A 14,784-nucleotide genomic window follows, 5' to 3' on the forward strand; every position below is an offset into this window, starting at 1 on the left:
TCTCGATCTTTATCCTTCTTTTCTCCTCCTCTCCTTCCACCGTAATATTCAAAGGCTATCAATTTTTTTCTACTCTCCGATTACTCGTCGTAACTGTCACTCACCTCGCTGATGAACGGCCAAATTTTTCCAAGTAAGCGTACTGAAAAACTTCCGTCGTGTCAAATAACTCGCTGCTTTCAATTGACGTTCAGCGAGCGTCTATAATTGCTGCAAACTTGAAACAGAAAAATGATTAATGAAGAAACGCAAAAGCTCTCGAGAAATTCCTTATCAACTGCTTATGGTTGTGGCAAATCGCGATAAAAACTGTTTGCTTCACAGATGTATACTACTTTTATTTTGTTATTTTTTTGTCGAGCTTCTACTCGCAGTGCTCGTTCATTCACGTGTGTTTACATCCATGTTCCTCCTTTTCATCGGTGCTCTCGCTGTCGACGGAAATCCAGGAACCAAAGCGTTCCTATGGAAATTTTCACGTATTTCAGCAAAACTTCTGCACTTGGTAGAAGATGAATTTGTGTTCGTTAGAAAAACAGGAATTCTGAGGCTGTTCGATTGTGCGCTGTCATTCATCGACAAAGATACCAGTATGCTCGTGTCGTTTATAACCTATAATGCAGAAATGGCGCGTGTAGTTGCGAATGTAGAATGCGATTGTTTAACGAAGAAAGAAACGATACAAGTCTGAACTCTGAGGAAGAACGATTGAGTGAGGGGATCTTTGGTACAGAGCTTGCGTAAGAAGTTTTTAGGCGTGCAAACGATGAAGAGACGATGGCAAGTTCCTCCTGCTGAACCGTAACGAGACGATAAACGTTGGGAGTGAGTTAATTGGTTGAGGATCCGCGTAAAGTGCGTGAGGATTTACGCAACAAGCAAATTTGATGATAATGAGAAAGCGGTAAATGGCAACAAGAACTCCTCCGATTAGTAATTTGTACCAAGTGAAGCGTGATGGAGTAAGCAAGCTAGCAAGAGAGTCAATTGCGATAATGCGAAAATCATGAGTGATTAAAAAAACGCGGTTCGCTGCTCTTTCAATCGTCTGTCACTTATCTAAGTTGTAACGAACAAAGTAGACTGAATTTCATAAATAATCTCACCTGCTGACTAAATAACGATATGTTAGTTGAGTGGCTTTGAAAAATACCAATGAAATGAGGGATATAGTTCAATGATATGAGCGATGCGTACGGATGAAGTCCTCGTCGGCCGTTTTTTTAACTTGGTCGGTGGGACTTTCGTCCGTTTGCAAGCTGCGGATCTCACTTCACACTAGTCCACGATCTACCCAAGGGGGTAACAATTAAAAGATCACTAGATTAGAGAGTCGTGAGAAAAGTAAGTTTTATTTCCTAATAACTCTATAACTCTTGTGTATCCTATTTTATCTTATATTAAACGTTTTGTTATTAATTTAGTCGATTGAACTCTCGTCCATTTGCAAGCTCACAAAAAACACAAAGCTTCTCAGCGTATACTGCTAACCTCCAGATCATTATATATATTTCTAATAACGACATTTTTTGTTATTAGTACTATAAATTTGACATCGACACCACAACCTACGCTGTTCAACAGGGTAACTACAGTGAAAAGATCAGTACACCGAAGTTTCGTGAGAAAAGTAAGTTTGTTATTCTTCGATAACTTGGCACCCTTTGTGACAATAGCTCACTATAGAATGTAAATGGATACCTACCTTGAGACTTTTTGCACGGCTAAGGTTTACGAAGTAATAGCTATGTAATTTATCGGTGATCGGTATCTATTACCGAGAATCGCTCGTAATAATAACGTGTAAATGAATGCTCTCGCTTTCTCTCAAAGTAAATGAAATAATAACGATACTGGCATGAGTTATATTAGTTTGTAGGAAGTAAATTGGATTAATTTGTCTAGGCAAGAAATCCTTTTGAAAATTGTTCTCGGTCGTTCAATGCTTTTCGTGTACTATACATATATACAGATGTATCGGTACACAGCAGGAAATCATAATACCCCGAAGTGATTCGTGACATCAGTTTCTTGCTCATCACCCTCTTCTCCCTCCCTTACCGAGATAGTATAGTAATCGAAAATGCAAATTAACGCCTTCACTAACTTTTTTCTCTCTTGTTCCATAGGTAGAAGCCAGAACGTGACTCCTGAACGCTTGAATTTTTTATTAAAGCGTATTAACGCGAGGTGGGAATTGCCAACCAGCAGGAACAATGTAGCTTCCAATCACGCTGCCCCGAGAATGATTGGCACTGGACTCCAGGACGACGATGGACTTTTTCTCCGGTCGATATTACAAAGTGAATAAGTTTTTGCTGACTATTATTGGAAATTGGCCGGACCAGAGCCTCTGGAGCGCCATTTTCTTCAGAGGTATCCTGTGTATCCTATGGTTATCTTTCCTTATCACTCAGGTACGAAATTTTTTCTGCGTTTTTATCGGTAAATGAACTCAAATTCGCCTATCTTGTCGTATATAAAGTAAAAAGAGAAATTAATTAGCATTGTACTTTTTTCAGTTAGCACAAATATACGAAGCGGGAAAAGATTGGAACGAGATTTCTCAAGTACTACCGGTATTGCTGATATGCTTGATATGCTCTGTGAAGTTTTCTTCTTCCGCGCTTACCATAAATATAGTAAGTCGAGGGCCGGAGGAAATGACGTTACGTTTGGATCAGTTGGACCAGCTCGAATTTGTTTGCAGATGAAAGAAATGTGTCTGAAATTGAGCAGTGAGTGGCAAAGGAAGAGGTACAAGGAGGAGGAAGAAATTTTGCATAGATATACAGAAAACTCGAGATTATTCACAGTTGTTTACACGTGTAAGAAATTATATTGTGGCATTTTTTCTTGCATACGCCTGACTTGACGAATTATGGCGTGCAAGTCATGTATAGCGTCGCGAAACTAATGCTGTAAGTTTTCTGCAGCTTATATGTATGCGATATGCATCTCGCAAGGCTTTCTACCCTTAATACCAGTCTTTCTTGATCGTGTTGCACCGTTAAACGCCACTCGAGCTCGAAAGCAACTGTTCACTTCTGAGTATTTCATCGACCAGGAGGAATATTTTTATTTCATTTCTCTTCATATAGCATTGACCAGTATTTTCGGGGTAACCGTTGTAGTATCTGTAGATTGTATGTATATCGTTCTTATACGTCATGCTTGTGCAATGTTTTCCGTTGTTGGGTAAGAATGGATTAATAGAAATTACGATTGTAACCAAATTAAATACCTGTATATATTTCAGCTGGAAATTGGAGAATTTTATGTTCAAGAGAAAAGGTTGCGTGAGAGCTTCGTCCATCCATGCGAAAGAAATACTTGATGAAATTGTAGATTCTATTGATGCTCATGAAAGGGCTTTAAAGTTAGTAAAGTGATTTATGATATGTTTTTGTAAAAGAGTAATGTCTGTATAGTAGCGAAAGCCATTGCGTATTTCATTTTTTCAATATGAATATTTTTTATTGATATCTTTTAAATAAGGTTCTCCGAACTAATCGAATCTTGCTACACGTGGTCCATGTTACTTCAATTAGGCCTTAGCTTGATATGCATGAGTTTTATACTCGTACGCGTGAGTATTGCTCAAGTTGTTATAAATATTCTTGATGTTTATTTTAATTCTGTTGAATTTTATTATAATTTATTTTTGTTCCTCTCTTTTTTTCTCTTTCTCTCTCTCTCTCATTTTTCATAATTCAGATGGTGACCGCGGTAGGCAATATTGACGAAACGATAGAATATACTCTTATGACAAGCGGCGTGTTACTTAATTTATTATTCAACAGTTATCCTGGACAGATGCTAATGGATCACAGCCTTGATATATCTAATAAAGCGTAAATCATTTTAAACATAATGTATCGATCATCGATTATTAATTGTAAAAGAATTGATTATTGTTAAAAAGAAATGTGCGATTTTTATCGTTTCAGCTACAATGCCATTTGGTACGAAATGCCTACGAAATTTCAGAGATTGTTTTTAATGATAATACGAAGAGGCTCCGAGCCAAGTTGCGTATCGGCTGGTAAAATGGTTATTCTGACTTTGTCTAGCTTCTCCACGGTAAAGGCCTATCTAGATCTTTCGAAACTCCTATTTGAAATTCAATATCGCATAATCAACGCTGTTTTTAGGTTCTTCAAACCTCTATATCGTATTTTACGGTTTTCCTATCAATGAGGTGAACGGCAAATATTCAAATCATGCTAGAAAATGTTATAGCTGCAAAGTAGTCGTGTTATTAGTCCTTCCTTCTTCTTAGATATCATTTGTTATACATTTTTCAAATTGAAATAAAATAAGTCAACGTAGTCGATGCTATTTGTATGTCTAAAAAAATCCCAGTTTAAGAACAGTACCCCTGTTAATCATTTTATTTTATCATAGAGAGAATCGATAATGCACATTCTATTAAAAATATTTACACTGGTGAGAAGTAAGTAACGCTGCTAATGATACTTATAAATTTGGTCGATGCTCATGATCAGTGTATAAAAAACGCAACGCACCCTGTGAAAGGATTTGTTTTTCTATTATTTGCGAGGCTAGTTATTTCTGAAAGGACTCGCTGCGAAATTTTCCAAAACATGGCACGATCCTTTAAAACATTCCTTGATTGTTCAAGCAAAGAATGATTAAACGTGATTGAAGAGTCTTTTTCATTAAAACTGATTCCTCGCTGAGTTAACATTTTCGATTGACTAGGTCGATTGCTACTTTAGAAATGGTGATGATTGTATGTAAAAAGTTGATTGACAAAGTTGACTGAAAATATCGACTCAGTGAGGAAACATAGGTTTAGAATCACCTTGGTAGCTTAATGCTGCGACATTAACCTTATTCTACAAACCTACGAAACGGTCTTAAATACGGATATGCAAAGTACGATTTCGTTACCAGAAACTTTTTTTCCTAATATTATTATTTCAATGCTTTTATATATAAAGTAAAAAAATAAGAAAGCAAATAAATGACGTTTGTATAATGTCAATAGAAAAACAACGATGTTCATGGTGCTCTTATATGTGCTAAGATAAAAGTAAAAATCCATATCTAATGTTATACATCAGGAGCAGGTACGTAGAATCGTATACAATTAAACGATGCAAATAACAAATGTGTTACGCTTGAATAGGGAAGATAAAGCTAGATCGAACCAAGTGCAAGAAAGTCCTTTTACATCACAGCTGTGCTTGGTTCCATTTGTCAGAGCCAATAACTATTATCAGCTTTGATTTAGACTACAATAATGCTTAGATTTACGTGTAAACAAGTTACGCTACGCTAAGTGAGCTGAAAGTTGAATCGGATCGACTGGGACCGATCCTGAATTTGAATTTCTACCACTGGAGCGTTTGCATGGCCATATTGTAATCGAGGCTGTTGGTGGAATAAAATTGCGAGTACCATCTGCGATAAGCAGCAATATTACGATCCTCGCTAACCAGAATTGGTTTCTTCTCGAATCTCTTTTGATTCCAGATGGCAACGTCCCTCTCGAACATTATACATTCGGCTAGGAAAACTATGCTAGCGTAAGGAGCTATGAGTGGTGGAGCGTATATTTTGTGAATGACGCGCTGCAGCAGTGGTTTCACAGGGGTGACCGTTTGTAAAATTAGCATGGGACCAAAAGCAGTGTCCAGATATAGCTCCACGTAGCCGGGCCCAATTTGTTCAACGGCCACATCCATACTGAGCATCGTGAAGTATCGAAAAAACACCATGCTGTGACGTATCCTGATGAAAGCTTTGTGCTTTTCAGTTTTGCATTCCTGATCATCGCTCTCATCACGATTACTCGCAGGCTCACTGGTACCATTCATCTCCTTCGTCGCATTATTCGAGAAAGATTGCGTGTTGGACCAGCAAGCGTTCGTCCAATAATGCCGAGCCAGCCAAGGGAGCTTCTCGTGCAAGAACATGGAGGGGCCGTGCACCACGTTCAGGTGAGCCACGTCAGCTCCGTTTTCCGGTATTTCCTAGAAATTCATTGAGATCGATTAGAATTAATTCGTTATTTCTCTTGTTAAATGAAATATTCGTTTACCTGTATATGACACTGAATAAAAAATTCGTTACGACCGTGATAACGCCAGATGCCGCTTGATATTTTCGAGTTTTGTTTTGGTTGCCAATCTGCTTCCTCGTTTTCGATATGGTACCAAACAAACACGAAACCGTTCACCTCGCAGCTCTGCCATTTCTTTGTTTTGGCGATCGAAGGAACTGAAAACAATTTTATAATTGTTACACGTGTATGTATATCTTGATGAGTAAAGAGGCGAAGATAAGTCTAAGGGTCAAATGGACGTTAATTTAGATTTTCACTAGTTGTCGATTTTGTACGAAAGCTTTGTGTCCGGAGGGCCGGGGAAATTTCCAGCCTCTTCATGTTACCTTTCTCTGAATAAATAATACTGTCGCATTGGCCATCCTCTCCCCGAAACCTCCAGCTATGGAATGGACACTCCAAACAATTTCCTACGACCCTTCCACCTTCTGCCATATTGGCACCCAAATGTGGACAGTACGCGTCCAGAATATGAACGACTCCTTCCTCGGTTCTATGACAAATTTAACATTTTTTGTTTTGTTATTTTTCCTAATTTTCTACTTATTTTTCGAATATCTCTTTTGTTGGTTGCAAACATGTACCTGAAAACTGCAAAATTCTCTCCTAAAGCTGTCACGTGCTTCACCTCTCCCTTCTTCACTTGGTCGCTCTCAATCAATCCGAACCAACCGTTCGGATAAACCGGGGGAAAATTTCCTAATTTTCTGCATTTTCTATGTGCCAATATAGATCCCTTCTTTATTTTCTTGAAATCACTCAGATCCTGAGGAAAGTAACAAATGCACGATCATCTTTATTATTATTACCATTGTACTTGAGTTGATTGTCCATATCGTCATGTATGTATTGTACATGCAGGGTGAGAGGATAGGACTGGATACAGGAAAATATCTGTAAAACTGTGCATTGCAACAAAATGTAATATATATATATATAGATCCATGAAGACTGTAGGTGATGGCCATCTCAAATGTTTGAAAAAAAAATAGATGTTTTTTAGTATATATTTTTACAGATGATTTTACAACCTTTTCAAAACACTACTAGAGTATAAATTTTCGCTAGCAATTGTTTAAGTCATGTACCTAAAACATTATAATCGCGATTGCATTATGCGTAAACCCTACGAGGATGCACCACGTAGAGGTTGCACGGATGAACTTTGTATTGCAGTGCGTTTATATGAATAGACGTGTGTATACTGCGTGCTTGAATAATTTAACATGCACTAGTAGTGGTAGTTGAATGATATTTTTACAAATGCTCTATGAACATAGTAATTGAACATATTAATAACTTTAAACTCCAGGGCTGGTACCACTTTGCAGATTAGAATAATCAGATAAGCCTCGTGTCAATGAATAAATGGAAGAAATATGAAAACTAAAAACTAGGTTAAATAATGAAATAAACAATTTTTACGAATGTTTAAGTCAGTGTCAAATTATGAATGAAAAATAACTTCAAAATTTGTTTCTTTAAACAAATACATGCGCGCGCGCGCGCGCGTACATACACACGTACAAAGATAGGATTGCAGAGTTTGTCCCTGCAACCTCCACGTGGTGCATCCTGGTTTACGCCAATGCAGGCAGGTGTAACTTCACAAGCACATAACTTCGATAATTGTGAAGGAATTTGGCAATGAAATAGTGCTTTGGAAAAGTCTTGAGATTAACTATAAGAATTAGCGTCTCTAACAAAATATACACCATTCCATTTCAAAAATGTAAGATAACCTTCATTCAACCTTTACGAAGCCACTGAAGGTCAAAAATATTTAACCTAGAAATGCATCTTTAAAAGCCATAATATGACGTACACAACATTTTATTCCGCAATACAGTTTTTGAGAAATTTACTTGTTTCCAGACTTACGCCCCACCCTGTATTGTGCATATATCGATTCTAAACGAAAATTTCCATTCGATAGAATAACCTAATGTTCGTTACCTCTTATCATTTTTCTGGGAAATTATGAATCATCGTTAGTTCTCCGTAACACAAAAAACTATATCGTTTTACCGTCAAAGTTTACTTTGTATAACATCACGATAAGGCAATTACTCGGAAATATTCTTCCAGGCTCAAATTGTGCAGATTAAGACAATTAAAGAGAGATTCTTTGAAAGAAAAATGGAGAGTGATCGGTTTCATTGACAGAGCAGAGCAGAGAAATGGTGGGAGATTCGAAATCTCTCGTTCTATCGCGACTAACTTACTTTGATCCAATTAATCTTGTAGAAATATGCCATGTATATAATAAAGGTGAAAATTATGGTAGACACCAAACTCCACCAACATAAAACGTACTCAAACATTTTATTTGCGAATGATTTTCACGGAACTTGACGAATTGGCAGTTCACTGCGATGAGCGCTGCAGGTATCCAAGCTGACGAACAACGAAGGAGGAAGGGAAGTTTGATAATTGATGGAATAGATGAAAAGGAAAAATCGGCCGTGATTTGGAAAATATCGCGCAGGATGGTGAAAATGACAAGATTCGTATTAGGCGATGAATGAAACTTCATGGAGGAAAATAAAAAAATGAGGCATATAATGGCGAACAAATGGAACGGTGTTGATAGTTAGCATTATTCTATATGGATTTTAGTGGGTGGCATTGAGAGAAAGGGAGGAAACGGAATGAGGAATGGACGCGTTAAACAGGAACTAGCGGAGTCCTCGCCTACAGTACAGTTTTCGAAAGACTGAAACGATCGAGTCTCTACTTGCAGCTTTTATACGCAGGGGGCACTGCCAAACCCTCAGGATCTACTCCACTTCAATCTGCTCTACTGATTCTACTTCGCTCTCTTTATTCTACCCTATCCTCCTTACTCTCTCCTTTTCGTTCTTTACATGCGATTTTTATTCCACTTTCCTTTCCTACTTCATCCCTCCATGCCACCCCCCACTTTCGTTCGATATACCAGAAATTATTCATTTTGCCAAACTTTCAAACAGTCCCTCTCTCTCTCTCTCTCTCTCTCTCTCTCTCTCTCTCCAACACCCATGCTCTGATCCTTATCTCGATTATCGCGATTCCATTAAACGTGCTTGAAAAGATAAACGAGAGCTTCGCATTTACGTCTAATTAATCGAGCTTAAAGTTTAATCGACTAGCTTTTGTAAATGCCACTCGTGTCATATTCCATTCAGTATTATATTCTGTGTTCAGCGCCTTCGCTGGGCCTCGTTTCCTTTTCGTTTATTTAATCTCGAGTAAAAATAATAAGCTTCGCTTTCTAAGAAAGTTTGATATACTGGTGTATTGCTTATAGTTTTCGCGTGCTATTGATCAACAAGGAGGACATTTAGGAAATTATCTGCAAAATGAGATCTTTGATCGAGGTGCTCTCGAGCTATCCGAGTGCACGTGTACTTGGCGAATCCTAATCATCGCAAAATTGATAAACTAGGTAGGAAAGCAATCAACAGTGTCATTATTAACTAATTAATCGATTAGTCGTGTAAGAGTTGAATGGGAAAGTCCAAAAGTTCTTGTATAGAATTTTTATAATAGAATTGATAATAATTTGGTGTAATTTTACAATAAAAAACATTACGCTGGATATGTATTAATATTGTAGGAAAGTGTAACGAGGAATCGATAGATCTTTATTGAAAACTGTCTAGTCCACTGAGTTTGAATGATTTCAGTTAGGTGCACGTGCACTCGTACCTTCGATTTTCCTGCCATTTACATTCCCCACCCAAGGAACATGCTCGTCGATTGTCTATGAAATGTATTCTTCAACAAATTATCAATATCTTATACTTGTAAATCATTGAATAAAAAATTTGAAGGGAAATTAATTTTTTAAATCATTAAAACACCACGATAAGCGTTATTCCAATTATTCGGTTATTTAGAATTGTTAAATTGACTTCTTCCAATCTATATGAATTTGTATGAATCGATCTTTTCCTCGTACACGCGACACCAAAGCTAAACTTTTAATCGACAAATTTTACAAACATTCTATTACATTTTGCTTGACTAAAGATAGAGCTAAAATCAATACACATATAATTTTCAAAAGCATTATAGCACCTCAGAGTTATACACATGCTTTTATATGCACTTTCTATAATTAAATTAATCAAATAGGTGAGAGGTCCCAGATTAATTAGGAATCTCGTATAAGCGATACCGAAGAACAGAAAATATCTAATAAATGATGATCGTTGGCCTGGCGGTTAAATGGTAAAAGACAAAAGGATTATACGAAAAGTAATACAGCTCGAGAAATGTTTAACAATGACAAAAACAATGAAGAGCTTGACATTGATAGTTGCAGTGGCGATTTGATGCAGTCCCGGTGGTTGGGCTGGTGCAAAGCATAGTGAAGTGAAACGAGGGAACGAAAGAAAAGGGAGAAGGGACGCATTAGCCGAGTGCAGGTGTACTCGGCATATACCTATGGGTGGTGAAGAGGTGACGCTTGCACCGAAATCTCACGCTGTCTGACCCTAGTGCACGCGCACTTGCCTGGACATGTGCTCCCGAAGTGCAGCCGTACCCAATGGCAGATCGGGCGCGAACGGTACGTGCAAGTGCACGCGCACTCGCCCCCGTTCCTCCTCTCTTTGGTAAAAAACTTACAAGTTCCTAAAAAATTAATAATCACTTGAGACTGAGCAAGAGATAAGCTTAACAGTTAGATACAACGTATTAAATTTTTAATCAACAACGCAAACTGTTTTTATGAGTACACGCTGCATATATTTTTGTTTATGGAGAATCAACGAAAAATTTGATTCTCTAAATGAACTTATTTCACAGATTTAGCAATTGTACAAGTAACTAACTAAAAGTCTTTTGAAAGGATGAAGGGTAAGACATTTGATGATGGTTAGTATACGCTGATATATGCAAATAGTTGATGTCGTGAATGTTTTATTTTTATATTAATATTAGTATCATTACTATACATAAAATTCGTTTGTGATAAATGATACCAACATCGATTGAAGTAGAGGTAGGTGAAGAAAATTACTCAGCCAATGGTATGCAGTTTACTTGGAATCAAAGGAAAGTGAGCTTTTTCAATATCCTTTCAATATTTATTTTTTTTTTAAATGAAGATAGTTGTCAAAGTATAAATGTAAAACAACTGGATACAACGGGTGAAAGATTTCTTACAGAACATATCAGCTGCATATATATATATATATATATAGCGTACTCTCTTTATAGAAGTTTAATTTAAATGTGAATATATTAACGATTAGGAGAGAAACATTAAAAAAAACTGACTATCCATTAGCAGTATTTCCTTTTACTTTTTACAATATACAGAAAAATCGCACAATAGTTGCCACAAAAATTCATCTTCGAGGAAGTATGCATCGAACGTAGACTTGGTTGGAAATATTAAATATATAGTTGATAGATTACTATTATAATGCTGCATTCAACTTCATTCTTAAAATACATTCTAAAAGCGCTTTGTTGAGCACTGAGTAAATATTGGTATAAATTTTTTACACGTTTATGAATTAGAAAAGCGCTGTGAAGCGTACAGTCAATATATGAATTATCCAGTAGAACCGCAAATGTCATTCGTACTGCAGTAATAAGGTTATACGATTTCTTAAATAAACCGATTAATTATTCTATCCATTAATCGATCTATTGACCGATCGAATGATTTAAGAATTCCGGATTCCGAGCGCTTGCTCCAATTCAGCACGTTTCTGCTGTACCTTTGTATAAAAGTAACGACAAACCGCTTCTTGCGCCCAGGGCTGATAATAAAATTCAGCTCTGCGCTCTTCTTCGGGATTTCCAACGACGTCCGTCATAGTTTTTAAGTCTCTAGTTTGTGATATGATCCATTTGTTAATAAACTGCTGTGGGTCTTTTGCAAAACTTAAGAAGAATTCTCGGTTAGTCTTAAGCTGGTTAATCGTTTCTACTGTTTCATGAATCTTATTATCATTACTCTGAATCTCTTGTTGGCTTGCAGTCGATAACAAGAAATTATTCATTTGTGTTTTTAGCGTATCATCAACTTCTACTTCAATATCATAACACGCCGTTTGCTTAGTCTCTGTACCTATTGCAAAGTGTAAAAGAAACCAACGTAATAAAAAATGTAAAAACAAAAATATTCAAAAAATAAACAATATGTTGAAGCAATCACCTATGGGAAAATTGGTATAATGAAATTATTAATTTCTGTTCACTTACCTTCCACGCTTATAACGTGATTTATTACAATAGGGTCTGGCGCATGAAGCAGTGGATTTAAACGCTGCGGTATTTCTGCAAATTTCATTCGCGGACAAGCAAATATTTGTTCTAAATATTTATCACAATTTATAAATTCTCTTTCGTGGCTATCTTGCAGTTTGTGTGTCTTAATATATTGCCATAGAGCAGATATAATAACAGGACGTGTTTGTGTGTGTACTCCTAGTAGTCGTGCTAATCTTGCATCTAATTTAAACTAAAATTTTAATAGTTTAAGCTATAATTATTATATGTTTGGTGTAGGTCAAAGTTAATTAAAATTAAAAAATTATTACCTGTAAAGGTTGATAGTCCAAAAGTAAAAGGATCGTACAACGCACGTTTCTATCACCTGGCCGTTTAACTTGGAAACCATCAGTTTCTTGCGTTGTTAGCGTACGATGCCATTCAACCAAATGATTATCTGGCCCATATAAACCTTTATCCAGCTCTATGATTAAACTTTTGAAAAATGAAGAAAACTTTCGTTTAACCTGAAAAGCATATAACTGAATTACATTGCACAAATTGTTTTAAGACTTACAAACAAAACAAAAGTACCTTATTAGGATCAATTTTGGACTCATCCAAAAGTCTTCCTTCTACTCTTAACTCCCAAGATGCCACAGAACCCTCTTCTCCTTCACCTGCCTCCTTTGTAGGATAAAATGTATTGGAGATAAAGATACGAAGCTTTCTCTTTTGCTTCATTGGACGTTTCAAAGCCTCTTGAATGTCAAGACGTTTGCGCATAATCGTCGCGTCGAGCTTCCTTTCAAAAGCTAATAAATCCATATAAGCTTGAGATTCTGGTACTAAATCTCGCACTTTTTGCGGTAATATTTTGTCTGCCAGTTTCTTCTTCTTCTTAGAGGTGGAATGTGAAAAATCACTGTTCCAAAAATACCTAAATAAGTTTTTGTGAAAACCACAGATGTAAAAATCAAAATTAATTTCCAAACGATCTGATTGTAATGAAGTGTACCTGACAAATATATTAGTAGTGATGAACACATAGTCTTTAAAGTAAATTACAAATTTTTGTTAGAGTTTCAACTACTCAACTTGTACTCTAAATTATTTTTTTTATTTAGATAAGGAAAAAATGTATAAAAAAAAATAACAAACTTATAAAACAATAATTTTTTAACTTAAATAAAAAAAATTAATGATTAAAAAAAAGAAAAGGAGAAGTATCACATAATAAATCCCTTACGGTTTTTGCTGAGAGACTGGTATACGTTGATCAGTATTTCTTTTTCCTCCAGGAGGAGTTGGCATAGGACCTTGACGCAAATTGGAGTATGGTTGATTTGGCCTCATTATTCCACCACCACCTGGACCTGCATTACCCATTTGTGGTGGAGGGGTAAAGCTAGATCTTTGTTGCATCTATAAAAATATTCTTGTACATATATTTATTTTGTTTTATAAAGAATTAAAATTTAAAGATGTTCATACTGGAAAATTTGGACCAGAATATTGGCGTAAATTTGGAGGCACTGATGGTGGAGGATAACGTTGAGGTGGTGGGCCATTGCTTCCAGCATTGGGCACAGGAAATCTTTGCGCCATTTTTAACTTGATTCTTCTAAAAAAATGTATAATTTTAGAATTATTTCAATTCTTAACTAATACAATAACTAATCCTTCCAGTTTGATTAAGCATCAATGTACATAAATACAGATTTAGCTAACCTAAATAATTAAAAAAGATAACCTCTACATAATTTATCATAATCAAGGATAACCTTTGACTTGAATACACCTATCTTAGTAATTAGCAATTAACTTAATAAACCTTAAATCCTCTTAAAGTTGTAAAATTTGAAATACAGTTAGCATTGTGTACTAATAAAGGGAAACATTATTCATTGGAATATCTGCCAATACAACTTTAAAATTAGTCACTAATTTCTTATTAACAAACACATCGGACATTAATTTATGGTTATCTCCAATTATACCAAATTTGAATAACAAGTTGACATTTAACTTACCTAATAGATGCAGAATATTTCCAATTATTTCCAATCAAAGCGTCATCGCGGTTATATCGCCATGTTGCCGGTCGCTAAGAATAAGTTATGTTCAGAAATGCGATGGAGTAAAATATTAAGGTAATTGAAAATTATACAAGGTGTATCACTTAAATATGAACATAAGATACTTTTATTTAATTTATAATAATTCATAACTGTAAGAAATATTAATTTTCTTTATAAGACCTGTTGGAGAAGTATTTTTAATTCACAAAAGGCACCTATATATGTATAACACAAATTAAATAGTAAGAAATATAAAAAAGATTATATCATAGTCTACGAAAGTCTAGGTCATTTTGTATTACATATGTATACTCAATATGTATATACGTAATGCTATGTTATTAAAACGGATAAATGAATATTATGAATTAGCATTAAATTGACATACTGCACACA

The 14,784-nt window shown here is 35.8% G+C and overlaps 3 protein-coding genes across 5 annotated transcripts; 1 reads left to right on the forward strand and 2 right to left on the reverse strand.

Moving 5' to 3' along the window:
* The first annotated feature begins 1,178 nt into the window (after positions 1-1,178).
* Positions 1,179-4,258, forward strand: LOC136784644 (odorant receptor 4-like). 2 transcript variants are annotated; one of them, XM_066745463.1, is made up of 10 exons: positions 1,179-1,630; positions 2,130-2,417; positions 2,523-2,642; positions 2,711-2,828; positions 2,937-3,198; positions 3,260-3,379; positions 3,499-3,589; positions 3,718-3,854; positions 3,951-4,083; positions 4,155-4,258. In XM_066745463.1, the coding sequence occupies exons 2-10, from the start codon at positions 2,274-2,276 to the stop codon at positions 4,203-4,205; spliced, it is 1,176 nt and encodes a 391-aa protein (XP_066601560.1). In that variant the 5' UTR covers positions 1,179-1,630; positions 2,130-2,273; the 3' UTR covers positions 4,206-4,258. The 2 variants fall into 2 exon arrangements, with proteins under 2 accessions (XP_066601560.1, XP_066601559.1); XM_066745462.1 differs by having other exon boundaries at positions 3,951-4,214.
* A 60-nt stretch (positions 4,259-4,318) lies between these two features.
* Positions 4,319-8,809, reverse strand: LOC136784643 (cholesterol 7-desaturase nvd-like). Its single transcript, XM_066745461.1, has 5 exons — positions 8,320-8,809; positions 6,679-6,860; positions 6,421-6,587; positions 6,071-6,249; positions 4,319-6,002 (listed from the first exon to the last, which is right to left on the reverse strand). The coding sequence occupies exons 1-5, from the start codon at positions 8,416-8,418 to the stop codon at positions 5,361-5,363; spliced, it is 1,269 nt and encodes a 422-aa protein (XP_066601558.1). The 5' UTR covers positions 8,419-8,809; the 3' UTR covers positions 4,319-5,360.
* Positions 8,810-11,044: 2,235 nt separating this feature from the next.
* On the reverse strand, positions 11,045-14,450 carry LOC136784633 (brahma-associated protein of 60 kDa-like). Of its 2 annotated transcripts, none has more exons than XM_066745450.1 (7): positions 14,341-14,450; positions 13,802-13,931; positions 13,557-13,732; positions 12,902-13,232; positions 12,637-12,834; positions 12,299-12,557; positions 11,045-12,164 (listed from the first exon to the last, which is right to left on the reverse strand). In XM_066745450.1, the coding sequence occupies exons 2-7, from the start codon at positions 13,913-13,915 to the stop codon at positions 11,758-11,760; spliced, it is 1,485 nt and encodes a 494-aa protein (XP_066601547.1). In that variant the 5' UTR covers positions 13,916-13,931; positions 14,341-14,450; the 3' UTR covers positions 11,045-11,757. The 2 variants fall into 2 exon arrangements, with proteins under 2 accessions (XP_066601547.1, XP_066601546.1); XM_066745449.1 differs by having other exon boundaries at positions 11,046-12,164; positions 12,902-13,247.
* Between the last annotated feature and the right edge of the window lie 334 nt (positions 14,451-14,784).

This window comes from Prorops nasuta, unplaced genomic scaffold (assembly GCF_024137725.1).
Source record: "Prorops nasuta isolate Cenicafe-Biocafe unplaced genomic scaffold, Cenicafe_Pnas_1.2 PNAS00062, whole genome shotgun sequence".
In the NCBI taxonomy this organism is placed as follows: domain Eukaryota; kingdom Metazoa; phylum Arthropoda; class Insecta; order Hymenoptera; family Bethylidae; genus Prorops; species Prorops nasuta.